This window comes from Mustela putorius, unplaced genomic scaffold (assembly GCF_011764305.1).
Source record: "Mustela putorius furo isolate JIRA1106 unplaced genomic scaffold, ASM1176430v1.1 tig00000407_pilon_pilon_pilon, whole genome shotgun sequence".
NCBI lineage: Eukaryota > Metazoa > Chordata > Mammalia > Carnivora > Mustelidae > Mustela > Mustela putorius.
Genome location: NW_025421373.1, coordinates 21,965,870 through 21,991,523, shown reverse-complemented (window position 1 = coordinate 21,991,523; position 25,654 = coordinate 21,965,870). Strand labels below are relative to the sequence as shown.

Genomic DNA, 25,654 nt, shown 5'->3' with positions numbered 1-25,654 from the left:
ACACACACACGAGTATTGTGTATTTAAAAATATATATACATGTCTTTTTTTTTCCTGTAACTGGCATCTTTTTTTCAGTTACAGTAAATTTAAGACTTACTCACATTGTAGTAGATATGGTCCCTTTAAATAAAGTGTTATTTAAAGGAAATATATGTACTTAAACTTGTAAATTAAAAAATAAAGAAGATTTGAAAAATTAATGCACTCAATACCAGAAAAAAGAACACAGGAGATTAGCCTGTAATTTATAGTATTAAAAGTTTGAAAAATTCTATGTTTCTTATATCCCCTCTTTAATTCTTCCTGTTGTTTATCTCTGTCTTCTTAATGATTCCATTTCTTGTGGCATCTATTTTTGCTGATGAGAAGTTTGCTGTTAGTCTCATAGCCATTTCTTGGCAGGTAGGCAGCTTTTCTCTCTCTCTCTGTCTCTCTCTTTTTTTGGGGGTGGGGGGTTTCTTACTGATGTTTTGTACTATGATACATCTAGATGTGATATATTCTGTTACATATTTATTGTAAGGTGTCTCCTGTGTATCGTTTAGTAGTTATTTTGGTGGAGATCTGTGAGTTGCCACTACTCTTGGTCTTCCGTGCTTGTTTGTCTTAAATATACTTAAAATATACTTGTGAATGATCATTCAGCTAAGTGTCGAATGACCTTTTAAGTGAAGAGGAAAATAACCATTAGTATAAAATTTCAAATCTGTTTTGCCAGGGTTTTGTCCTTTTCATTAATCCTTAGAGAAAAACAATTTTTCTTGCGTTGACTGTCTATTGTTCCTTTGTTGTCTGTCTCACTAATTTCTTATTTATCTTTATTATTTTCTTCTGCTTTGTTTTTATTTCTTTGATTTATGCCTTTATCCTTTCTGTTTAACTCTTTCACCGTGTAAATTGAACTGTCAAGTGGTAGATCACTGAATCCTGAAAGAAGGACCAGGAGAAATAGAAAACATGAAAAGAAAGGTTAAATCTAAAGGAATGGAGTCATGTTGAAATGATATTATTTTCATTTATTTTGCTTAGGATGTGGTGTACTTCTTCAGTTTGAAGACTCATGTCTTTCTTCAATTCTGGAAAATTCTCAGTCATTCTCCCTTTGAATATTTGCCTCTCTCTCATTCTTTTTAGTCTCTCTTCTGGAATTCCTAACAGAGGTATGTTGGACTTGCCATTCTAGCCTCAGTCTTGCTTTATCAGTTCTTTTGTATTGTTCATCTTTTTGTCCCTCTAGGTGCATTCTGGGGGATTTCCTCCAAACAGTCTTTAGTTTCACTAATTCTTTCCTCTACTTGGACTAAACGCGCTGCTGACCTCACTCATGTGGTTCTAAGTGTCCATGCCTTTATCTTCATTTCTAGAATTTGTATTTTGCTATTTTCCATGTATACTTATTTCTGCTCACCAGGTTCTGTATTTTCCCTGTAGCTTCTAGCCAGTCTTTCATTTCATAATTTTAACCACGCATATTATAAATTAATCTTTAAATTGTTATTTCTAGTTTTCATAATGTTGATTTACCTATTTGTGCACCCACTGGCCTTCACTGTCAGTAGTTCCCTTTTTGTGTGTTTGTAGTTTTGGTTATGTGAACGAATTTTCAACATTTTACTTTTATTTTAATTTTTTAAAAAGATTTATTTATCTATTGAGAGAGAGAGAGAGAGAGAGCGCTCACGTTCAAGTGTGCATGCACATGGGGGGAGGGACAGGGGAGAGAAACTCAAGCAGATTCCCCCTGGGCGTGAGCCGGATGCAGGGCTCCATTCCATGATCCGTGATGAGATCATGACCTGACCCGAAATCACAAGTTGGACACTTAACCGACTGAGCCACCCAGGCACCCTGAATTTTCAACTTTTTAAAAGATGGTCTTTGCAGGAAGACCGGACTGAAGAAAATACCCCGGTAGAGCAGTTTTGGCATTTGCTTTCCCTGGAAATTTAGGAACTCAGTGATCCAGGGCTGGATTTTTAATGTCAAGTTCTTTGATTGTACTTACACTGTCCAATATAATTCAGAGCCTACACCTTCTTCTTCTTCTTCTCCTTCTCCTCCTCCTCCTCCTTCTTCTTTTTTAAGATTTTATTTATTTATTTGACAAACAGAGATCACAAGTAGGCAGAGAGGCAGGCAGAGAGAGAGGAAGGGAAGCAGGCTCCCCACTGAGTGGAGAGTCTGATGTGGGGCTTTATCCCAGGACCCTGGGGTCATGACCTGAGCTGAAGGCAGAGGCTTTAGCCCACTGAGCCACCCAGGCGCCCCAGAGCCCATACTTTCTAATGGTGTAAGTCCAGGTGTTTGATTTTTTTCCTGGGGTCTCAGACAAACGGTAAGTGTGTCATTGGCCAGTGAGTTTTCCCATCTCCTCTTCATAGAAGCTGTAGTTCTTGCCGCGGTCAGGCAATAGCGAGCTCATAGCTATGTAAGGAGCTCAGTTCAGCTTCCCTGCTTTGCCTGGACCCAAAGTCCCATGTCCTGTCCCTGGGTAGCATTACAGGGTGAGCCCCAGCTCTGAGGGCCAGTGTCCCAGCTGAGAACTCCTGGGAGCCTCTGGGCCATCTGCTGGTGTTTACAAACTTTACTTTGGTTTCATCTTTTGTTTCTGGCTTTCAGGCATTTCCTTTTCTTTTCTTTCAAGTTAAAGAACGTATGAAAATATTTATCCTTGTCACATTTTATCTACTATTTGTCTGTGTTTGTGGGTGAGAATAGCCCCCTGTGGAAAACCTGTATATTTCTAGTCTTATTCTTCTAACCTCATTATATTCGGAACACCCTAATGTAATTTGTCAGGCTTCTTGGACTCTTTCTAAATACCTGGGACTCAGGACATGAGCAGATCAGCTGTGAGGCAATGGGCCACAGAGGCTGAAGATCACAGTTTCTGTCTCAGCTTGACTGCTTGCTTGTTGTGTCATTCTTAGCACGCTACTAAATGAAATAGCAAATTCAGGAATGCTTTGCAAATTTTAAATGTTCTACAGAAATTCAAAATCATATAATGATTTTATATAATTATATAATGATGATTTGAAATCCTCTAATGATTTCTTTCGATCTCAGATGAGCTTAGCTGTAGATTTCAACCAGATGTTCTTCTGGGGATGGCTGCTCTCACGGTACTGGGAGAGTCTGGAGATCTGAGGACAAACGTAGGTGGCAGAACATGGCACTCCCATCCCTGCCACTCCCTTAATTCTGCTTGAACTAGAGAAGTTTGTTTGTTTGTTGTTTTGGGCTTTTTTTTTTTTTAACCACTTCCTAGCTACCAACTTTATTTTTCTGTGCCTCCGTTTTGTCCTCTGTAAAAAGGAGTAAGAATAGTACCAGCCTCATCAGGCAATTGTGTAGATTAAATGAGATAAGGGTGTCTGATTCGTAATAGGCTCCCCTCACCCTTCTAAGGACTAGCTGTTGTTACCTCTTGGGCTTCCAAGTTATTTTTGTTAAAAAAATGGTTTCTGAGGTTAATCCTCCACCCCTCCAACTTTATTTAGGCCTGAACGAGATCTTAGAACTTGTTCAGGTGGACATTCTGGATTGAACGTTTTCTGAGGCACTTCTAGTTTTCGGATTTTTTGATTCAATGACAAATGACAAGTAAGCAAATTAGTTTTAACAACAAGTTTATTCAATACAGTGAGTATAAAGATCTCTATTATTCGTAGTCATTTCTCCTACCCCTTGACCTTCCTTCTACCCACTTCCCATCTCCCCTCTGAATGTCACATAATGCTTTTGTTTTGTGCCATGGAATCAGAGGTCAACAGTTGTGAAAGGTTCTTCGGACCAGAGTCAAACTCTCTCCATTGCTTCTCTAGACTGTGTCACCTGTCCTAGTGTTTTCTTGAAATAACCCGACAAAGAAACATCTTTTAATGGCCTCTTTTCAATCCTTACCTTGGGGTAGCGAATTCGTATTTCTCTATTAGAAACGGGCACCAGGTGGTCTCAAAGAAAGGGTATGGATCAAGAGAAGGAACTTTGTTTTTCTCAAAAGATAGAGTTTTAACAAGGAGGGGTGTTTTCATCCCCTTTTTGATCTGTTCAGCAGCCAAATAGCTTGTTTCTTCTTGATGGGGTGCTCAGAGCTCTTCTTCCCGGGCAGCAGAGATAAATACATTATACAACAGAGAGATGAGGAGTTTGGCTGTCACTTTGGCAAGCAGGTCCATGGCTTCTCTGTCCTTTACTGTGTCCTGGGCTGGAGAGAGAATGGGTGTGTCTGGAGCCTTGCACTGATCTGTATCCATGTCTTTTGTCTCAACACAGGAACAAGAGCTCTGCCTTTTTCAGTGACGAGGAAAGATGTTCTCTGTGGGTCCTGGGAAGTGACAGGAAAGCTGAGTGTGCCAGCTTCCTCCACAAGCTTGCTCATACTGATATAGCGTCCGTCTATCGGCTTAGTGAGTGTTTGCTCCTTGGACCCCTCTGAAAGCTCAGTCCAGTGCTAGCATAAGAGGCCAGCCCTACTGAGCCTTCTGTTTTAACCTTGGAGAAGAAAACCTCCTGAGTTGAGGCTGAGGTCACCTCTTCTAGGGCTGAGGGAGGCCTCGGTCCCCAATGACAAAAGCAGGACCATAGAATGTTACAGCTTCTAAGAGGTGATTTCTCCTCCCATTTTACAGATTGAGAAACTGAGGCCCTGGTGAATTAGTGCCTTGCTCATTTTCTAGTCAAGATAATCCCTAGTCTACCACACTGCGCCCAACATAGACTGACGCTGGACTGTCGGGGTGTGTTGACTTTGTGAGGGCTGGGACCTCAGTGCCACCACTTCTCATCAGGGTCTGAATGATTGATTGAGCGGATGAATGCCACTCCCTTCCCTTACTTTGGGAGGGCCCACTGCACTGAATGCACTGTCAGGAAGTGCATTCACCTTGTGACAGTGGCTGGAGGAAGGACTCGTGTTTCTCCATCTCTTCAGCAATGGCGGTACTGTGTCCCCACACCGTGGGGGCAGATTAGATGGGGCACAGTCCATGGGCACAGAAGAAAGAATCGGCAGAAGCAGCGTCAGGTCCGCTCCCTGGGGCAGAGGTGGGCGTCAGGGTCACCATGCACACGGGGCATTTGCGAGGAGCACCTAGATGCGAACTTTCTTGCCACAAATAGACCACACCAGCCACAGGCTGAAACAGGAAGCTGAAGCTACGGGCACCTCCTGGGAGGGAGAGTTGGGTCTGAAAATCCCGGAGGAATTTGGGTGTGCCTCGGGCATGGGCAGGCCACAGGCTTGGATCTAAGGGGTCCACCAACTGCTGATCCAATGGTAGGGGCAGGTTCCAGGCAGCCCATTGCTTCCTATGTAAAGACCCGGAGCACCGCTCTGATGGATGCAGGGCCGAGACTTAACGATGACGACGCAGGGGTCTCCCGGCACCATGGCAACCAGCAGAGGGGCGTCCTATTGGTAAACTCCAGCTTCGCTCTGCCCCGGGGAAGGCGTGCCCTTTATAATTCTTCCTCCCAGAGGGAGCATCTTTTGTAACTCATGCCCATTGCGTCCTTGGTGGCCCTGGCTTGGAGTGAGATTGGCACGTGTTCTCAATGTCAACGAGGGCCAGGGCACAAAGCCAGCTCCCTAGTTCTGCCATGTTTGGCGGCGAGCCCTTCTACCTTTGCAGGTTACAGATCTCAAGTAGCTACAACGACTCTTAGAGCAGTAGGCTGAGGCTTGACCTGGTGCCGAGGCTTGACCTGGTGTCCGCAAAGCCCACCAGAGAGCCCAGAGTGAGGGCATAGGCGGCTGTCGCTTCTTGGTCAGGGAGAGGTAGAATCTCATTTCCAGCAGACCCTGTCCTGGGAGCCGGCGCGGGGCGGGGGCGGGGGAGGGAAGAATTGGGGGGCGTGAATCTGGCCTTCCCCTCCACGGTTAGGCTTCACCTCCACAGTTACACTCAAGAGGGTTCTGTTCTTTGCTGCCAAACCCAAGGTGTCTTCTTGATTCTCACCTAGCCTTCTGCTTCTGTAACGTTGGGTGGCTGTCGCAGAGCCACCTTGATCTCTGTGTCTTTTCTTTCCTCTCAGAGTGTGCCTTTGCTGCCTCGCAGCTGCTGGGAAATGCTGGCGATTCTCCGACTCCTTCACAAACTCCCCTCCCCCAGCTGCTTTGCCTTCTTGCCCAAATGCTTCTCCTACGACTGGGACCCATTCCTCAGGACACGCTGGGGTTCCTAAATCTGTGTTCGCAAGTCTCAGCCTTTTCCCTCTGGCTACAGATCGACTTCCTTCTCGGCCTAGAGCTCCTGTGAGTCCCTCAGACGCAGAATGTCTGAAACTCTGTTCCAGACTGTCCCTTCTTCCACCTCATTCCACGAAGTCACTTCAGGGGATGGAACTGGGACCCTTAGATGCCCCTTCACTCTCTTTTGTTCATTAGTCACTTTTGCTCACCTAGTCCTGTGTCGTATTGTGTCGTATTGCAGTCCCTGGCAGCTGAGAGGATGGATGAGGCGTGCATGGGGGCGGGAGGAAGGAGGCAGGTACACATGGCGATGGGAGGTGATGCCACAGGTTTTTTTCATGGCTCTGCTGTCCGCTAGCTGGGAGATTTGGGCCTTCGGAGTCCGTCATCCTCCTCATACCCCCACCTCCTGGAAAAGAGTTCGTGTTTCTAGCCTCTCTGTTTTTCTTTTCTGGCTCTGAGTCTTAGTTCTCCCTCAGTTCCCAACTGTAAAATGAGCGGCTTAACCAAGAAGCTCCGCAGGTCCCTAGAGCTGTTAAATTGATGATGGAGAGAATTCTGCTCAGTTTCTCAGAGAAATTTAAACACAAAGTGTCCCCAGGAACCACGGGTCTGGGGTGCATCGGCAGGCATGGGCATGGTGGCCCATTCTGACCTAACACCAGCTCTGTCTTGCATCTCTATCCAGGTGGGTTTGAATCCATCCAGAATCTTCCAAATGATCTAAGTGGTGAGTAGAGATCATGCTGAACCTGACCTCCCGTCCTTCAGAACAGCATCCTGTCCTCTTGCCAGGAGCTGGCCGCCACAGTTGCACGTGCTCATGTTGCTCAACTCTGCCTGTCCCTTACAGCATCTCAACCGGAAGGCTTCAAGGAGGCCAGGCCTGGCAGAGCCTGGGAGGAGCATCAGGCCGTGGGCTCCAGACAGTCCAGCAGCTCTGAGGACTCCAGCCTGGAGGAGGAGCTCCTCTCAGCTGCCTCGGACAGCTATCACTTGCCCGAGCCCGATGACCTCGATGACCCGGAACTGCTCGTAGACCTAAACACTGGTCAGGAAGAGGAGGAGGCAGAGAACTTCGCCCCCATGTTGGCTTTTCTGGATCACGAGGGTTATGCTGACCACTTCAAGAGCCTCTATGATTTCTCCTTCTCTTTCCTCACGTCTTCCTTCTACAGCTTCTCTGAGGAGGACGAACTTGTGGCCTACCTGGAGGCCTCAAGGAAGTGGGCCAAGCGGGGCCGCAGGACCTGGGCCCACGCCCGGCTCTGCTTCCTCCTCGGCCGGCTGAGTGTCAGGAAGGTCAAGCTCTCTCAGGCCCGGGTGTACTTTGAGGAGGCTATGTACATCCTCGATGGGACGTTTGAAGACCTATCCCTGGTGGCTGCTTTGTACACCAATCTGGCTGCCATCTATCTGAGGCAGAGGCTGAGGCATAGAGGCTCGGCTCTGATGGAAAAAGCAGGGGCCCTTTTGGCCTGTCTGCCTGACCGGGAGTCTAGTACCAAAAATGAGCTCGATGTGGTGGCCTACGTACTACGCCAGGGTATTGTGACAGGCAGCTGTCCCTTGGAGGCCAGGGCCTGCTTCCTGGCCATCCGATTGCTCCTGAGCCTGGGCCGCCATGAGGAGGTCCTGCCCTTCGCTGAGCGCCTGCAGCTCCTTTCTGGACACCCTCCTGACTTGGAGGCTACAGCAACCGTCTTGAGTTTTCTGTACGATAAGAAGTATCTCCCGCACCTCACAGTGGCCTCTGTCCAGGAACGTGGCACCCAGAGCGGCCAAGGGATGTCCCTTCCAATTTGGCAGGTCTACCTGGTTCTCCAGAACACCACCAAGCTCCTTGGAGTTCCCTCTTCAAGCTGGGGTGAAATTTCTGCCCTGGCCTGCCCAGCACTCAGGCAGGCACTGGCTGCCTGTGAGGGGCAAGCCAGTTGGAGCACCCAGAGGGCCCTGTGTCTCATCCTGTCCAAAGTGTACCTCCAACATAGGTCTCCCGATGGGGCCATCCACTACCTGAGGCAGGCCTTGGTGCTAGGGCAGCTGCTGAGTGAGCAGGAAGCCTTCGAGTCTTCCCTCTGCCTGGCATGGGCATATCTCTTAGCCAGCCAGGCAAAAAAGGCTTTGGACATCCTTGAGCCACTCCTATACTCCCAGAAGGAGACAGACAGTATCACCCAAAAGGGGGTGGTCCATAACCTCCTGGGACTTGCCCTTCAAGGTGAAGGCCGGGTGAACAGGGCAGCCAAGAGCTATCTCCGGGCCTTGAACAGAGCTCAGGAAATGGGGAATGTGCGTAACGAGGCGGTGACTTTGGCCAATCTTGGCCACCTGACCCTTAAGTCCTGGGCTGAGCAGCCAGCCAAGGACTATTTCCTGCAGGCCATCCGACTCTATTCTGAACTCCAGACCAGCATGGAGACAGACATGGAATTAGTACAGGTCCTTCTCTGGTTGGCCCAAGTTCTGGTGCATGGACGCCAGCTGGCCAGTGGCCGCCTTTGTTATGAAATGGCATTGCTGTTTGGCTTAAGGCATCGACACCTAAAGAGTGAGTATGTCCTGTGCTACTGGGAGCTTTAGAGAAAAGTGTGAGAGCACGCTTTGCCCTCATCCTATCTCAAGCGATCTCATTCATGTCCCCGCTTTATGTTCAGGTCAGCTTCAGGTCACCAAATCCCTCTGCCATTTCTACAGCTCTGTATGTCCAAACCCCAAGGCCTGCATCACCTACCACGAGCACTGGCTGACCCTGGCTCAGCAACTCAGGGACCGAGAGATGGAGGGAAGGCTGCTGGAGTCCCTCGGGCAGCTCTATCGGAACTTGAACACAGCCAGGTGAGTCGGGGCTTGGGGATGGGCCTAGACACAGCTCATCTTCCTTCAAGAGAAATAGCATTCTCTTCCTCTGGAAGTGAAGTTCTCAGGCTCATGGTGTGTTTATGGCATCAGGGAAAAGAGCACGGGCCCTGCGGCCACTGCACGGTGTCCTCTCTCACTGATTAGCTGTGTGCCTCTGAGCAAGCTACTTTGTTTCACCCTACCTCAGCTTCCTCATCAAAGACAATAATGGTGGCGTCTACACTCTAGTAGTCACGTGGGGAATAAATGAGTCAACTCCCATGGAACACTTGGGACAGGGCCCGATCCGTAGAGGTGGCTTGGTGACATTGGCTGGGTTACAGCTGCTTGGGTGTGTCCGTAACCAGTATCATGTGACTCTGGCTGAGGGTCCCTAACTCGGAGAGGTGCCAGTTACACCTAGGCTGGCACCCTCAGGAGGCCTTGGTTACCTGAGGACAGGTGGGTATTAGAGGAACAGCCCAAAGTAAATCGATGCATGGGCAGGTGGGGACAACTTCATTGTAACGAAGTTTGATTTGGAACCCTCCCTCTAAAGTGAAGCCAGAAATGACAGAACTGAGTTTATTTCTACCGTTTCGTGAAGAGACTTAGGTGAGAATGGCAGCCCTGTGGTTAAGTCACAGATTCAACTCCCAAAGGAGCACTGACTTTTAGCTTGGGTTGGGCAGAATTGCCTAACAGCTCCGTGAACGATCCTTTGTGATGGACTTTTCAGCCCTCTCTTCAAAAGGCTCCTTTGTGCAAAATATACCAAAACGTATCTGTTCCACTGGGCAGCTTCTTTCAACCTCTTGATCTTTAAATTATTCCCATGTGAAGTATCCCGCCATGTCCTGCTGCCTTTCTCTTCTCTCATCTCCTGCTGGCTGGGATCTGCTTACCCCTCGTTCAGTTCTGCTTCCCAACAGGTCTTTAATTGATTCCATTACACTCTGCATGGTTTATAAGATGTCCGACTTCATTTGGCAACAGATTAGTATCGTGGCATTGTATTCATAATTATGAAGGACATCTAAAACAGAGCCGGGATCATTGCTACCAGAGAGGTGGTTGAGAAGAAGCTAATTGAATGACAAGTGTTGCTTTTCTAGGCAATGTGGCAACCTTGGGCCCCCGGACAACCAGACCGCTAATAATCAGATAACAAATTCTCTCTCTCTCTCTCTGTTCCCCTCACTCTGTCTCCCTCACCCTTTCCCTCTCTTGCAAGAATCAGGTGTCCTCCAGATCTCCAAGTGTCTCTGCCTTCTGCTCCGGGAAGGGAGTTGCAGATCCTTACAGCATGGGAGGGGACAGGATGTGTGGCCCCAGTGTGACACTGCTTTCATTCTAGGACACCTTTTGAATGTCCTTTTATGGGGAATGGGTTTTTGGCTATCCTCATTCCATTGTTCTGGAAGTTGATTCAAATGGGGATCTTTAACCCTAATCTTCTAGAAGTCTAATCTCTGAGGTTTTGCTTGTGTAGTTGGGAGGACGTAAATCTCCCCTGCTCCTGCTTTACCCCTATGTGAGTGACCCGAAGAAGTAGATGGAGAAGTGCCTCGGGTGTCAGAGGAAACCCTGCAAACAAAAGGTCCTTATTCCTTTACGAGAAGCTCGGTCCATCAGGGAGAACGTGCTATGAGTCTACACTTACTTAGCATGTATAAATCATCTCCTCCTACAGGGTGCCCGGCAGACACAGGTAAACAGTATTTGCACACACCTGGAGGGGTTACTGTAATTTCACTGTAAGTTTCCTGGTAGCTGAGGCAGAAAGGGGAAAGCCACAAGAGGTTCTCGCCATCTGATTAAAAAAAACAAAAACAAACAAACAAACAAACAAACAAAACCCCAACAGAAACAAATGTATTTGTTGGAGCAAATGTTTTTCTGGCCCTGATTTCTAGGGGATATGCATAAAGTGGGTCTTGATATACAGACAGATTTCTTCAACTAAATTCTCCCAGTGAGGTTTCCATCCTCATGAATCTCAAAAGCAGCAAACACTCCTGGGCGAGGTGGCAGGCATCTGCGGGGGCCGATGTGGAGGGAAAGAAGAGGACACTTTCAGCTGAGGGTTGGGGATCGGTCACAGAAGGCTTCCTGAAGGCGGTGACGTTTGAGGAGAGCCATGAGGGACGAGTAATATTTTGGAAAGTGGAGGAGGGTAAGAGAAGAAGCATTTTGGGTGGAGGGACCAGCAATAGCTGTGGGAAGGTGGGGACACATTTGGAAGGCATTCTGTAGGTTTGAGGAAGGAGGGTGTTCAAGTGGATGTGAGTAGTGGAGGAGAGAGAGGCCTCCAGCCCATGCCTGAGGAGGGACTATGGGGGTGGGCTGGGGTGGGAAGCAGTGGGCCTCCGGGCTGGGATAGCGAGCAACCATCGTGAAAATGGCGGTCGTAATGGTGACTGATGCGTTCAATGAGCACGTGGCGTTTGCCAAGCAATGTGTACTCTCAGGATAACGGTGTGGGGCACAGGGAACTGTAGGAACAGAATGAAAGAAGATGATGTGGCCCAGCCTTTGGGGTTTTGCCTTGGAACACTTTGCTGTCCCTTTGTCCAGTACCTTTAGAGTCTGGCTCTCTCTGCCTCCAGGGTGACAACTGTAGGAGCTGGTGTTTTTGATCTCTCAAAACACAGACCTTGGGGATCTTGCTTTTTGTGTTCAGGTGACATAATGCAGACTGTACCTTGTTCTAGAGCTGAACCAGGTGGGATCCATGGGAATTCTGAAGCGCTATTGAATAAATGCAATAAGAATTTACTGAGCATTTACTATAGCCCAGACACCTGACAGAGAGATATGGTCCCTAAGCTCACAACGCTTACAGACTAGTTCAAGAAATTGACAATATTTATGTCCATATTCACCAAAGGTATCCTATAGATGGCGGTAGGTGCCATGGAGGACGTGCATGTTATCTTTAGAAAGAAGACATGCCTGGCATGCAGTAACACCTCACAAAGTAATAGTTCTTTGCACATGAATATAACCGTAGCCCAGAAGTCATTAATCCTGGCTTTTATTCTCATTCTTACGCTCCTTATTCCCTTGGAACAAAAAAGGGAAATGCCTCACCATTTGGTTTTCAGTGTAACGAACGCAACCAATCACGGACATTTCTGTAATCCCAGGCAAGGAAAGAACTGCTTTCACTGATGTGTCCTCCTTTGCTCACGAGGCTAGGATGCACTTCACCACCACTTCTGCAGGTGAGGAAACTTTGTTCAGGGTTTGAAGTAGCTTATGTTCTTCAAAACTTCCAGGTTGTTGGACTGGTAAAAGAAGAAGAAACCTGGGGTGCCTGGGTGGCTTATATCATGATCTCGGGGTCCTGGGATCGAGCCCCGAATCGGGCTCTCTGCTCAGTAGGGAGCCTGCTTCCCCCCCTCTCTCTGCCTGCCTCTCTGCTTACTTGTGATCTCTCTCTCTGTGTGTCAAATAAATTTTTTTAAAAATTAAAAAAAAAAAAAAAGAAGAAGCAGAAACCTTACCATAGGCTGGTTTCGGAGCCCACGATGGAGCCCTGCTTGAAGGAGTGTGTGGGGTTTTGGAGTGAGAGTCTCAGGGTCACACTCTGGTTTAAACAACATTTATTACCCACTCCTTGTCACTTACCCTTTCTGAGCCTTATTTTTCCCACGAGAAGAATGGATGTAATAATGTTACTGCTCGCCTTGTGTTGCTGTGATGATTACATGCAATAATGCATGCTGAATGCTCAGTAAGTATCAGGGAACAATTACTGTCACGTATTACGAGACAAAACCGCAGAGGGCTCAGCGTGAAGCTTTAGAAATGAACAGTGAAAACTTGGACAAGATAAAAAGTCCCCACTGGGTTTCCTTATTTGTATAATGGGCTAAAGTCCCTCATGGTTTAGTGTTTCTGAGGTTTACATGGGAGGATGTGTACAGGTTTTCAGAATGTATACTGAAAATTCGTTTGTCAACCCCTGGCACAGGGTCAGCCCTTGGCGAGGAGCTGTTCTTATTATGGCAATGGGGCAGGACCAGTGAGTGAGGGTTGGGCCCAGAGGTCAGCCAGGCGCTCATTCGGGTGGGGCAGGGATCTGGAAAGCCCCGGTAGGGGAGGGAAAGAGGAAGTCTGGGAATGCAGGTACATCAGAGTCACTTGGCCACAAGTTCATGGCTGAGGGCCAGGTGGGAAGGAAGGAATAGGACCTAGCTGTAATACTAGACCAAAACTTAGGGAAAGGAGAAATGGGAAACAGAGGACTCAGGATTGGAGAAGAGGAGAGACACCCTGACAGGGCCTAGGCATAGGTGGCCCAGGAGTGCACATTTGGGATGAAGGCTGTCACCCCCTCCCCCCCGCCCGCCCCCTTCCCTGCCCCAGCAGGCTTCTTACTTCTTCTGATTTGGGAACTAAACCACACCTAGAGCCTACGGCAGGCAGGGCTGAAGGAACTGGGATGTTGAGCCATTCCAGGCCAAGCTGGTGGGTGACATGCCACGGGCTACTGGCATATGCAAATGAATGGGGTGACAAAGGCTGGCGATGGCTGGCATGACAAGACCAAGGAGACTGGAAACCACCTCCCATGTCCAGAACTTAATGTGTGTATTTATTGGACATCATGGGTGAGGTGTACATGCTGGTTGAGGCACCTTGCATGCACAAGGAATCTTGATGGTGCTGTGTGAGTAGCTAGGCTTCTGTAAGTCCTGCCTGCCTTTATTGGGGGTTTTTTGGAAATACTGATCTCTCATCCGCAGTCATAGTGAGCTCGGAGAGAAAAGGTCTAAGAAGCAAAGTTCCTCTCTTCCTCTGTAATTGGCTTCTTTGCTATAACCCAAATCTTGCTCCCTGGGGGTCTGGAGAAAACAACCATAGCCTAAGGGTCTCCCAGGACAGCAAATGGTAATAAAGGAAAGCAGAGCAGGAAATGGGAGGATGAGATATATGTGTTCTGTCTTCATCAACTGTTCCAGTGGGAGTGGGAAGAGCAGTGCTTGGAAACTGTGCTTGAGGTCTGGGAGGGGGCGGTACAAAGCAGGCAAGAGAAGAACAGGGCTTCAGTGATAAAAAGAGGCCCATGTTTGTCCTAGCTCAACCAGGGAGGCCGGCGAATAGCCCAGCATTGCCTGCAGCTTTCAGCTCCTGGCGTGGTCTCAGCAGCAAGTCTGACATTCTAACACTTGAGAGAGGGTAGCCTGTGTCCATCCTGGATGTCATACTGGGAGCTGGGCAGTGGGGAAAACCTGATTTCTTTCTTCTCAAGACTCCCAAGGGCCAAACAGCTGGCACTTTCTCTAGAAGGCCAATAGCTGCCTCTTCATCAAGATAAATCAGGACTGCATCAGTTGAAGGTGATGCTTGTTTCCATCAGTGTGCATGAAGGGGCTGGGGTTGAGCTGTCCATCGTGAGGTTCGGTGAGGACCTCCTAACTCCGAGTGTTTATACAGTCAGTTGATGAGGACCAGTGTTTCTAGAAGGATCTGTATGGTTTGGAGTAGTGGTTCTCAGACTTTAACGATAACAGACAACCTCAGTGCATTACAAATCAGATTCAGGGCTTGCATCTATAATTATTAGGACTTAGTGAGTCTGAGATAGCTCTAGGGGTCTGTGTGTTTTTTTGTTTGTTTGTTTTTTTAAGATTTTATTTATTTATTTGACAGACAGAGATCATAAGTAGGAAGAGAGAGAGAGAGGGAAGCAAGCTTCCTGCCAAGCAGAGAGCCATATGCGGGGCTCGATCCCAGGACCCTGGGATCATAACCTGAGCTGAAGTCAGAGGCTTTAACCCACTGAGCCACCCAGGCACCCCAGGGGTCTGTGTTTTTAATAAACTCCCAGATAATGCTGCTGCTGGAGTGCCATGAGTCTCAGAGAAGGGTAGGCACTGTGGAATGAGGTCTGGGCTGGGACTGAAGAGAAGGGAATTCTACCCCTGAATCTTCCCCTGAAGTGTTGTGCAACCTTGTGCAAATTACTTCCTACCCTTGGGCCTGTTTCCCTATAACATAAGGGGTTGGGTTGGATCTTGCAGTTAAGTTGTTACTGAGCTTTGACAAAATGCTCCCAAAGTCTCCTAGCTACCATGGCGTGTCAATACACTGGGGTCACTTTGCCTGTGTTGGTATGTTCAAAGATCTGGGTGATTCTAATTGCTGCTGGAACAGAGAACTATGAGATGATGTTCAATGTTCCTTCTTGTTCTAGAATTCCGAATATGTGCCACACTACATTACCTGTGCCTCATATTGTCATTAATGCCTGTCATGGGAGAAGAGTTTTCTAAGACAATTTTCCAGATGATTAGAGTCCTCCATTAAGCATCAACCTTTTGAAACTCTTGCCCTTCTTTGATTTTTTCTTCTTTAACAAAACATCAGCATTTTTTTGAGCATTTAAAGTTACCACCATAGTCATTTGTTCATGCGTTTGTTCAGTAAATATGCATTTGGCATCCCCTATATGTTATAGGTGCTTATGGGAAAATCATCATTTTTCCCATAGTGCGGTTGAAAGATGGATGGACCATGGGCCTTACTAATGAAAGTGACAACTAACATGAGCATTCATTACTGTTACTTACTCTGTGGGAGGCACTGTTCTTGGCACTCCAGTTTCTCCATCCCATTTAATTCTTCCACCAATCCTCTGAGTAAGGTACAATGATACCCTCATCCTACATATGGGGAAACTAAGGCACAGAGATGTTTTTCTGTTTTTTTGTTTTGTTTTGTTTTGTTTTTAAATATGTTCTCAAGGTTGCACAGATGTTTGAGGCAGAGCCAGGATTCAAATCAGGGTCCAACCTTTCTGGATGACCAGGGTCAATGTCGCTCCCTCCCAGAGCTTCAGTTTCCTATGGTGCTGAATGACTCCAAGGCCCCTTGGAGAGGTTCCTTGACTCACAGCTAATGGGTCTGTGTCTGTCACCCCAGGTCTCTCAGGAAGTCTCTCACCTGCATCAAGGAGAGCCTGCGTATCTTCATTGACCTTGGGGAGAAAGACAAAGCTGCTGAGGCCTGGCTTGGAGCTGGGCGACTCCACTACCTCATGCAGGAGGACGAGCTGGTGGAGTTGTACCTGCAGGTAGGACTCCTGCAGAGCTTACCTGCCCACCTGGGCCAGGGTAGATAGATCTACCCTCCAAAGTGACCAGATATAGCTAGAGAGTGGTGATATCCATGCTAAGGCCTTGGAGGGTCGACCCTGGGATGTTCCATGGGCAGAAGATAGAGACCAGGGTGGTCTGGTGACTGGCAGTCCCTGAGTCCCAGAGACCTGTATGAACTCTCTAAGAATGTGGTAGGAGACTCAGTCATCTGTCATGTCAAGTAGATCTATTTTTGCTGAGCTCAATACACAACTTGACTTTGGGGTTTTGCTGCAATATGAGGCAAGGTTGATGTGTGCAAGGCATTAACATTATCGTCCTCTTCCAGTCTTTTTTTCTTGTGTTCCTTTAATAGCTGAGATACAGTAGAGTGTAGTGATTAAAATTCTGGGCTTTGGGGAGGGACAGGCCTGGAATCCAATAACAGGGCCATTGATTCTGGACTGTGTGACCTTGGGTTTGCTACATCAGCTGTCATGGGACCTCAGTGTCTTCATGGGCAAAGCAAACCCAATCTCTTAAGGTAAGGTTTAGGTGCGTCACTTGCATAAATGCCTATGCGAAGCAAGCATTTACTAAATGCTTGGGACTTAGTAAATTCTTTTTTTTTTTCATTTTCCCATTGTGCTTTATTTAATAATTCCCCAATGACAAATCATGTTATGTGCCTTTTTGTGTCCTATTGACCATTTTTATACTTTCTTTTATCTGCTCAAGATTTTTTCCCATTCTTTTATTGATGCGTTTTTATTATTGATTTTTAAAAGTTCTTTATATGTCATTCATGAAACCCCTTTATTAGATGTATGCATTGTGAATGTTTCACAATTACTTGATTTTTTCTTTTTTTTTTTAATTTCTTTTCAGCATAACAGAATTCATTGTTTATGCACCACACCCAGTGCTCCATGCAATACGTGCCCTCCATAATACCCACCACTTGGCTCCCCCAATCTCCCACCCCCCACCCCTTCAAAACCCTCAGATTGTTTTTCAGAGTCTATAGTCTCTCATGGTTCATCTCCCCTTCCAATTTTCCCCAACTCCTTTCTCCTCTCCGTCTCCCCTTGTCCTCCATGCTATTTGTTATGCTCCACAAATAAGTGAAACCATATGATAATTGACTCTCTCTGCTTGACTTATTTCACTCAGCATAATCTCTTCCAGTCCCATCCATGTTGTTACAAAAGTTGGGTATTCATCCTTTCTGATGGAGGCATAATACTCCATAGTGTATATGGACCACATCTTCCTTATCCATTTGTCCGTTGAAGGGCACCTTGGTTCTTTTCACAGTTTGGCAACTGTGGCCATTGCTGCTGTAAATATTAGGGTACAGATGGCCCTTCTTTTCACTATATCTGTATCTTTGGGGTAGATACCCAGCAGTGCAATTGCAGGGTCATAGGGAAGCTCTATTTTTAGTTTCTTAAGGAATCTCCACACTGTTCTCCAAAGTGGCTGCACCAACTTGCATTCCCACCAACAGTGTAAGAGGGTTCCCCTTTCTCCACATTCTCTCCAACACACGTTGTTTCCTGTCTTGCTAATAAATGGTATTTTAACATTATTATTAAAAATATATTGTTAAAAATCCCTTGGATTTTTTTCTTTTTAATAACTGTTTCTGTTATCTGCATAATGCTGACATTATGATGTTATATATTATTTGTTCCATTGAAAATCCGCCAGTTTTCTTCCTTCCCATTTCTTATTTACTCCCTTATTATTGCCCTTATTACTAAGCTCACACAAACCCATGTCCACAGAGTAGTAACTATGGCTGTGTGACATTGAGTGCGAGCTCACTGTGCACAGGGCCTTTGCAAGCATGTCACATACCTGCTGTAGTTGAACCCTCATTCCAAATGCAGCAGGAGTTTCTACTCAACCTCCCATTTTATGGATGTGGCTCAGTGAGCCTGAGTAACGTACTCAAGGTGATACGGCTGGTAAGTCGTGAGAACTGCACACTGACATTGTGACATAATGCCTTTGCTCTCTGTCTCTACATTCTTTTGCCATGGGATGTTAGAGCTGCAAGGGATTTCAGAGAGCAGATAATTAGGTCTCACCTTTCCCTCTCTAGGAGGAGAGGCCCAGAGGGAGCCATGGGGTCGTGCGTTGCTCAGCGGCAGCATCTCCAGATGGCAGGATCCCATCTCCTCGCCTGTTCCACTGTGTAGCCTTGCAGTAACATTTACAGGGGGGTCTTGCCCCATTGACTCCCTGCCCAGGCCCGGTCCCAGGCCTTCACAACCCCAGATTGCTGCCTGCTGTTCTGTAGGGCCATTCTTGACCTCAGGTTCTCTGAGGTCCCGTAGCGGTGCTACAGATGTTCTGGGGTCCATCCCCCACTTGAACTTCGTCTCCAAATTCTGTTTAGATGCAATATGGAAGTGCCTGAGAGAGCAAGAGCTCCTGGGTGCCAAGAGAAGGGTATGGGGCTGGAGGGCACCAGGATGTCTTTACCACTAACTATTATGTAAACACAGTTTCCTTTACCTTTCTGAGCCTCAGTTTCTCCATCTGTGAAGTGCAGGTGTCGGATGAGATCACTGTTTTCCAAACTGCAGTCATTTGTAGGCGAAGTTCATGGCTTGGCCACGTTCATGTATTTTCTGTATTGTTACTATTTTCTTTGACTCAACTTCAAGTCAACTTAGTTTTTTACACTAAGTAACACTATCTGAAGTCACAGGTGTGGATGTATTATTCAGCTTTTCCTCTAAAACACATCAAAGTAAATACTGAACTATTAAAACATAAGATGTTTGTCTATGTACTGCTCAAAACTGTCTCTAGGTCTCCTAATACCATCATACCATGATGGGGAAATGCTGGACTAGGAGGTTGCAAAGGCTTCCTACTGGTCCTGTGAGCGTGGAGGACAATTCAGCATTTGGAGGATGTGAGCAGAGCATTAAACCAGGTGGTTAGGATGTGACTCTGGCCACTCCTGTGCATATTTGGAAGGCCTCTCTGCCTTTGACACCTGTCTCTGTCCTATCCAGGCAGCCATCCAGAAGGCCTTGAAGTCTGAGGAGCCCTCTTTGGCTCTCAAACTCTATGAAGAAGCAGGTGATGTGTTCTTCAATGGGACACGCCACAGACACTGTGCCGTGGAGTATTACCGAGTAAGTCCTGGGCTGCGCCATGCACCCACCTGGACCCTGGAACAAATGTGGGCAGGGTCATGTGGCCTGGGGTCCCTGTCCCTTCTCATGCTGGGATCCCTTTTCCTTTCCTTTCCTTCCTCATCCAGTGCCCATGCGCTCTTCCTTTTTCCAATCAATAGGCTCTCAAAGAAGGGGCCGATAAACTCTGTCATTCCTAGATTTGATAAATTGTCCTTTCTGGGAAAACACACCAAAATAATTACACCTCTTGGGTATGCTGTGCTTCACCATTTTTGGCATAGTTCTGTGTTTACCAGAATGTTCCTGTGTACCACTGGTGGCATGGTGGGAGATGATGGTTCCCCAGAGGAATACTTTTGTTTTATTATGTTTTTATCAACATATTTACATATGTTTTAAAAATTGAAAGTATGTAACACCAGCACATCAAACCCATGACTTCACAGATATTATTGACAAGGATGAGGTAAAGTAGTAAAAGAGAGTCGACTTAAAAATAATAGTAATTAAATAATTGTGCATATGTTAAGCAGATATGTCAAAATTGTAATTGTTCATCACTGACTGAAGGTTGGAAACCTCATGATCTTATTTGACCCTAAAATTTTATTTATGCATTCATTTGCTTGTTCAGATCTTTATTCAGTCATCAAACATTAATCAAGCACCCAGTACATGCCAGGCACTGACCTAGGGGTGGGGAGAACAAGAAGCATGTCCCTGACTATTGAGCTAGTCATTTTCATATGCACTTTATAGATGAAAGAATTAAATCTAGAGAGATGAAGTGACCTGCCTACAATTCTATCATAATAAAAATAATAGAAATGACCATTTGTTGGGCACTCTCTGACACCATGGGCATACCCCACAGATGGCACTGTGGGTGCTAATGGATCACCTGGTTGGGAGGTGACTACATTCCCACGTGGCCTCAAGAAATGTCATCTTAGGAAATGTCTTAGGAGGTCTCATGACCTTCAATTCTCCTACTTCTAAAATCTGGGCAGAGCAACCAAGAGCAAGGACCAGGAGAGTGAGCTGTGAAGAGCCATGCATGGAAACACAGCCATCCCCCCAACCCTTACCAGCAGAATGTAAGCCTCCTAGAGTATGGTCTATACCGAGGATTCTTAGCTGGACTAAGCTTCCATGTGCTTCTGTTCTCAGGCTGGGGCCATTCCTTTAGCGAGGAGGATGAAGGCCATGAGAACAGAGCTCCGGGTTTTCAACAAGCTGACAGAGCTGCAGATCAGCCTAGAAGGCTATGAGAAGGCTTTGGAGTTTGCCACCCTGGCAGCCAGACTCAGCACGGTCATAGGTAGGTTGGTCCTGATGGTCGGCCATATTGAATGAGAGGGCTAAAGGCTTATCCAATGGGGGAATGACGAAGCAGTAACAACAGAGGCTCTGGAGTCAGACCATGTGGGTTCGCATCCCGGGTCCGACTGCAATCTCTGTTGTAAGCAAGTGTGTCATTTGCAAATGGGGATGGTTCCTCTGTTGGGTTTATTCCCAGTTCAGGGTAAATGGTATGTTATCCTGTGCACAGGCAGTGCCCCTGTCACTAGAGGCCTCTGCCCTAAATTTTTAATGGGCTGACGGTTAGTCGAAAGCACATTTTCCACGTGGAATTGAAAAGTAAATGAAGATCAAACTCCCGTGAACCTAACTCACTGTGTAGCTGAAAAAGCTTGTAATGACCACAGACGCTGGTAGGAAACAATGTGTGCCATTAGAATAGGAAAAAGGCAGAATTAAAAAAAAAAAAAATGAAAAAACCCCGTCCTCTTGAATGTTGGTCTTGAGGAAAAGCAGGTTTGATTAGAGAAGGTTTGATTTGATGTAGGGGCAAATGGAGTCTTCTGAGAGGATTCTAGAAGGGACTTCTGGGCATTCTCAAGGGCTTGAGATGTGGATGGCACTGGACTTTATTGTGTCTAATTGCACTTCAGAGCTCTCTGTCTGTTTTTCCTACCTTTTCCTTTACTGCAGAAAATCTTATCTGAGTGCCAGTCCGCTATCTCTGGAAAGGCGGTGGGAGCCCCAGGCAGCTCCCGCGCTGAACACTCTTTGTCCCTCCCTGGACACAAGCTGAAAGGATATACCCACCCTTTTCTGTACTTCCCTGTGACTGGATTTTTCCATATCAGAAAATTTTCTCTCCCCTGGATTTTTTCTTTTATTTTTGGCTTTTGTCTCTTTGAAGCTTAAAAGTGATGTTTTTCAAATTGCATCAAACAGCCACCTTGCGAATATTCCAGAAACACAATGGGAAGCCTTTGTTCTCTCTGAAAGGCCACTGTGTATTAAAGGAGTTGGTTATTAAAACCACAGAGCCGCCAAAAATCAAAGTAACAAATCGTAGACCCATTAGAAACAGGGTTCTAAACACAAGTTAAAAGTGGCAGGGAGAGGGGGTGGGTTCTCTGTAGTTATCTGAGACCTTGGGCTGGTGCAGGAGCCAGAGGGTGATTGCTTCCTGAGCCCCAGGAAGCTCTCTGAAGGGGGAAACTTCCATGTGGTGAAGGCGTTTGTACTACAGAGTCATTCATTGCAAAGAATCCTTAGCTACCCCATCAAGCTAGTCTTGTCTCATTACAGGGACTTGGGGATAATTATTTCCCAGAACCTTGAGTTACAGAGATTTCTGTAATGAAGAGAAAGTTTTTTTCAGGGCATTGTCCTTAAGTCTTGAAGAGCACACGTGCTCTGAGCAGTCACTCCCAGAGCCTGGCGTTTTCTTATGCATCCCTTACGACAGGTGAAATTTCGCCTTTGTGTGTGAGGAAGTGTGAGATTATTTGAGGAACTTCTATGTCCCAGGAGACGATGAACCTCCCATGAGGGTAGGGATCTCTTCTGCTTTGTTCTGTGCATCCCAAGCAAAGTCCCCGATCCCTAGAAGACCTTCAAAAAATAGCAGCGCCTGGGTGAGTGATTGGATGTCGGCAAGTGTCGGCTGCAAGATCTCTCCCTTGGTCTTCCCATTCCTAGGAGATCAGAAGCAGGAGCTGGTGGCCTTTCACCGTCTGGCTACAGTCTACTACTCCCTGCACATGTACGAGATGGCTGAGGACTGCTACCTGAAGACTCTGTCCCTTTGTTCCCCCTGGCTGCAGAGCCCCAAGGAGGCCCTGTATTATGTGAAGGTGTATTATCGCCTGGGGCGACTCACCTTTTACCAGCTGAAGGTAAGAGCCAGGCTTAAGATGAGGTCCTCAGAGAGAGGCATTCCCACCCTGTTCTTCCCTGGACACCTTCAGGGTACAGTCAAGTGGCCCAAGATGGGAAGTCACAGCTCATAGGGTGGGGAATGACTCCTCTGGAGACATGATGGCTATTTTCACTTAGCCCTATGGGAGATCTCAAAGATGCTCCCGTCCGATGAGGAGAGAGATCCTAGCTCCTCTTTCTCCCTGCCCTGCTATGACTTCTGGAGCCACTTTATCTGGCAGGGACCATGAGGACCTTGCCGCGTGCCTGGGAGTTCCTGAGGGGCCTTTGGAAATACACAACACACGAAACAAAGGAACTATAAGCTCCAACATTAAAATAAAAAATTAATACTTAACGGTGAGTCTTCAAAATATTACAGGGTAACTAGTCAGTCATCGTGTACTTCTTATAAAGTTAAATGAAACTCTAGGAGAAATCTGGGTACACGCTACCACGTTTGAGATCGCGAGGTGCGGTCTATAAAAGCAGGCGTGCCTCTGTCCTAACCAGGCCTCAGCCCTGACCCTCCTGTTTGTTCAACAGGAGTTGAATTTAGAGCTTCTTATTTTTCTAGCCACTTCTAGAACTGTGTTGGTGGTCTGGAAGTTTCTGTTACCATTCTGGCCCTCAAACTTTGTCTCTGGCCTTGGCTTCCCCTTACCAGAGGTCCCTGTCTGCACCAGTATGGCCCTTAATCTCTTAATATCCTTCTGAGTCACGCCTGTGTTTGGCCCCCAGGGGAACCTCAGGGCAACTCTGCTGTCCTTTTCTTATTTGCCAGACGTTGTTTCTGGCCTGAATTAATTATTGACTTGTGAGGGTTAATGGGAACCAGACATCCCTTTTTGAATCTCACCCAAAGAAGCATCTGTTCCTCATTCCTACCATGTGGGGAGGGACCACGGGGTAGTGAAGGACTCGCAGCCATCTTGCTTCTGTCCCATAGCTCCAGAGAAATGGTTCAGGGACAAAGTGCATCTAATCAGGTTCGCCCAACCAGGGAATCTAGGGATTGCCAGGCGGAAGAACGCAACTCAAATTAGCTTAAACAAAAAAGGCAATTTATTGACTCAAGTGACTGGCAAGTTTGAGTATAAATTCAGGAGTTTTAGGGAGTTCTGGATGCTGGTACTCAAACATCATCCTGGATTTCCTCACCTTTTCCTGTTTCTCTTTGCTCTGTATGTTTCTACTTATCTGTTTCCTGGGGGTCCTTTGGGTCCAGCTATTAGCCTGTGGCTAAAAGGGGGAGGGACCATTAGCTCTGTGAGGTTACACTGAGAGGTCCCAGGAAGTGACTGGGCTAGGTGGCCTGGGTTATTTAGGGATCCCTGAGGTCCCCGGCCCAGGACCATGCTGCTTCATGATTGCCTGAGGTAAGGTGCCTGGGTAAGGTACCAACCCTGTGACCATGGCAGAGGGCCACTGCAGGGAGCACTGTCACCTGTCCAGTCCACAGTAGAGTGAGGTGGGAGCTCTCCCAGGAACCAGGGGCAGGGGGGTGGAAAGTGTGTGGGGCGGACCAAAGCTTGAGTTCGAGTCCCCAGCACTGCCTCTTATCCTCTCCCGGAAATGTTTGCTGACCACTGTCTCTTCTCTGCCCCCTTGCCATGGGGTTTAGGATGCCCACGATGCCACCGAGTACTTCCAGCTGGCCCTGGCAGCAGCAGTGCTGCTGGGTGACGAGGAGCTGCAGGACAGCATCAGGAGCAGGCTGGACCACATCTGCCGGAGCCCTCTGTGGCACAGCAGCCCCTCCGGGCGCTCCTCAGAGAGGGCACGGTGGCTGAGCGGCGGGGGGCTGGCCCTCTGAGGACCGCTGGCCCAGATCTGACCTGGGGGCCATGGCCAGAGCTGCCTCCCTTCCCGGGGTCCTGACCTGGAGTGTCCTTCCAGGGGATGAGCACAGCTCAGAAGGACAGGGGCTCCTTCCAGGAGGGCCACAAAAGGAGTGGATGATAAAGCGGGGATTGGAAGTCCTAGCTTTGTGTCTAGAGTGTTTCCAGTGGACTCTAGTCTGCAGGTACATCCGCTGAAACGTACTTTGTCAACACACAGTTCTCCTAGAGAAATGGAGAAAGCTTGCCCCGTGGGGAGCCTCTCTCCTGACCACAGTGAGGACATCAGGCACTACCCTGGAGAGTCTGGAAGCCAGACTTTGTTCCCCTCACTGACTTCTCTCAGGGAAAGCCCCTTCCCCTTGCCCCAGAGAAACTGGTAGTTTCTTGCTTCTCTTTCTTCAGCCACAGGAGGTGCTCCTCCTCCTGCTCCTGGGGCTGGTGGCTGGAACTCACCATGCTCTCAGCTCAAAAGATGGCCTTAGAATGGACAGGTTGGTGCAAAGGTCCTGGGGCGTCTCATGCAGATTCACCTCTCCATCCTGCCTGAGGCTCTGTTCCCCCATACCTTCTGGAAAGTCCGGGAGGCTCCCCAAGGGCCAAGGCTGAAACAGCGAACACTAAGAAAATTAGCACATTACATGTAAATAGTGTATATTATTAAATATTGCTCATCTACATTTATGCATATTTGTGTCCTTTCTGAGGAGGGGGAGGCCTGAAAGTTGGGTTAAGTACCAAGGTGCCATATGGATTTCAGGGCTGCTCCTCAAAAAATCATCTCTATTAGTTTTCTGTCACTGCATAACATGTGTGGTGGTTTGAAACACCCTTTATCTCACAGTTTCTGTTGGAAGGCCGGAACCCAAGCGTGGCTTTGCTGGTCTTCTGGCTCAGGGCGGCTCACAAGGCTACAGTCAAGGCTTGTCAGCTGCAGTCTTCTCAAGCTTAGCTAGCGGAAATCTCTGCTTCTAAACTCACACCCACGGCTGTTGGCAGGAGTCAGTTCCTTGCTTGCTGTTGGCCGGAGGCTGCCCCCTGATCCCCACCATGTGGGCCTCTCCACAGGGCAGCTCACAACATGGCCGCCAGCTTGGTCAGAGAGCAAGTGAGTGAGACAGAGCCGAGTGAGAGAACAGAGTCTTGGCAGAACCTCATCTCAGAAGTGACATCCCATTAGTTTTGCCTATTCTGTTCATTATAAGGGAGTTGCTAGGTCTAGCCCGAAGGGGGAGGGAAAGGTATTTACCAAGGGTGTAAACACCAGGAAGCAGGGAATCACTGGGGGCCTTTTCAGAAGCTGCCTAC

General features: G+C 47.5%; 1 protein-coding gene across 2 annotated transcripts in view; it reads left to right on the top strand.

Moving 5' to 3' along the window:
* SH3TC2 (SH3 domain and tetratricopeptide repeats 2) overlaps positions 1 to 25,024 on the top strand; it is a 52,737-nt gene extending 27,713 nt beyond the window's left edge. For both annotated transcript variants that reach the window (XM_004737876.3, XM_004737875.3), the window contains exons 9-17: positions 4,282 to 4,415; positions 6,888 to 6,929; positions 7,053 to 8,750; positions 8,857 to 9,037; positions 15,974 to 16,124; positions 19,164 to 19,286; positions 20,460 to 20,610; positions 22,287 to 22,483; positions 24,130 to 25,024. In XM_004737876.3, the coding sequence (XP_004737933.3) occupies positions 4,282 to 4,415; positions 6,888 to 6,929; positions 7,053 to 8,750; positions 8,857 to 9,037; positions 15,974 to 16,124; positions 19,164 to 19,286; positions 20,460 to 20,610; positions 22,287 to 22,483; positions 24,130 to 24,321 (2,869 nt within the window). In that variant the 3' untranslated portion in view covers positions 24,322 to 25,024. The remainder of the gene's footprint in view (positions 1 to 4,281; positions 4,416 to 6,887; positions 6,930 to 7,052; positions 8,751 to 8,856; positions 9,038 to 15,973; positions 16,125 to 19,163; positions 19,287 to 20,459; positions 20,611 to 22,286; positions 22,484 to 24,129) is intronic.
* The last annotated feature ends 630 nt before the right edge of the window (positions 25,025 to 25,654 follow it).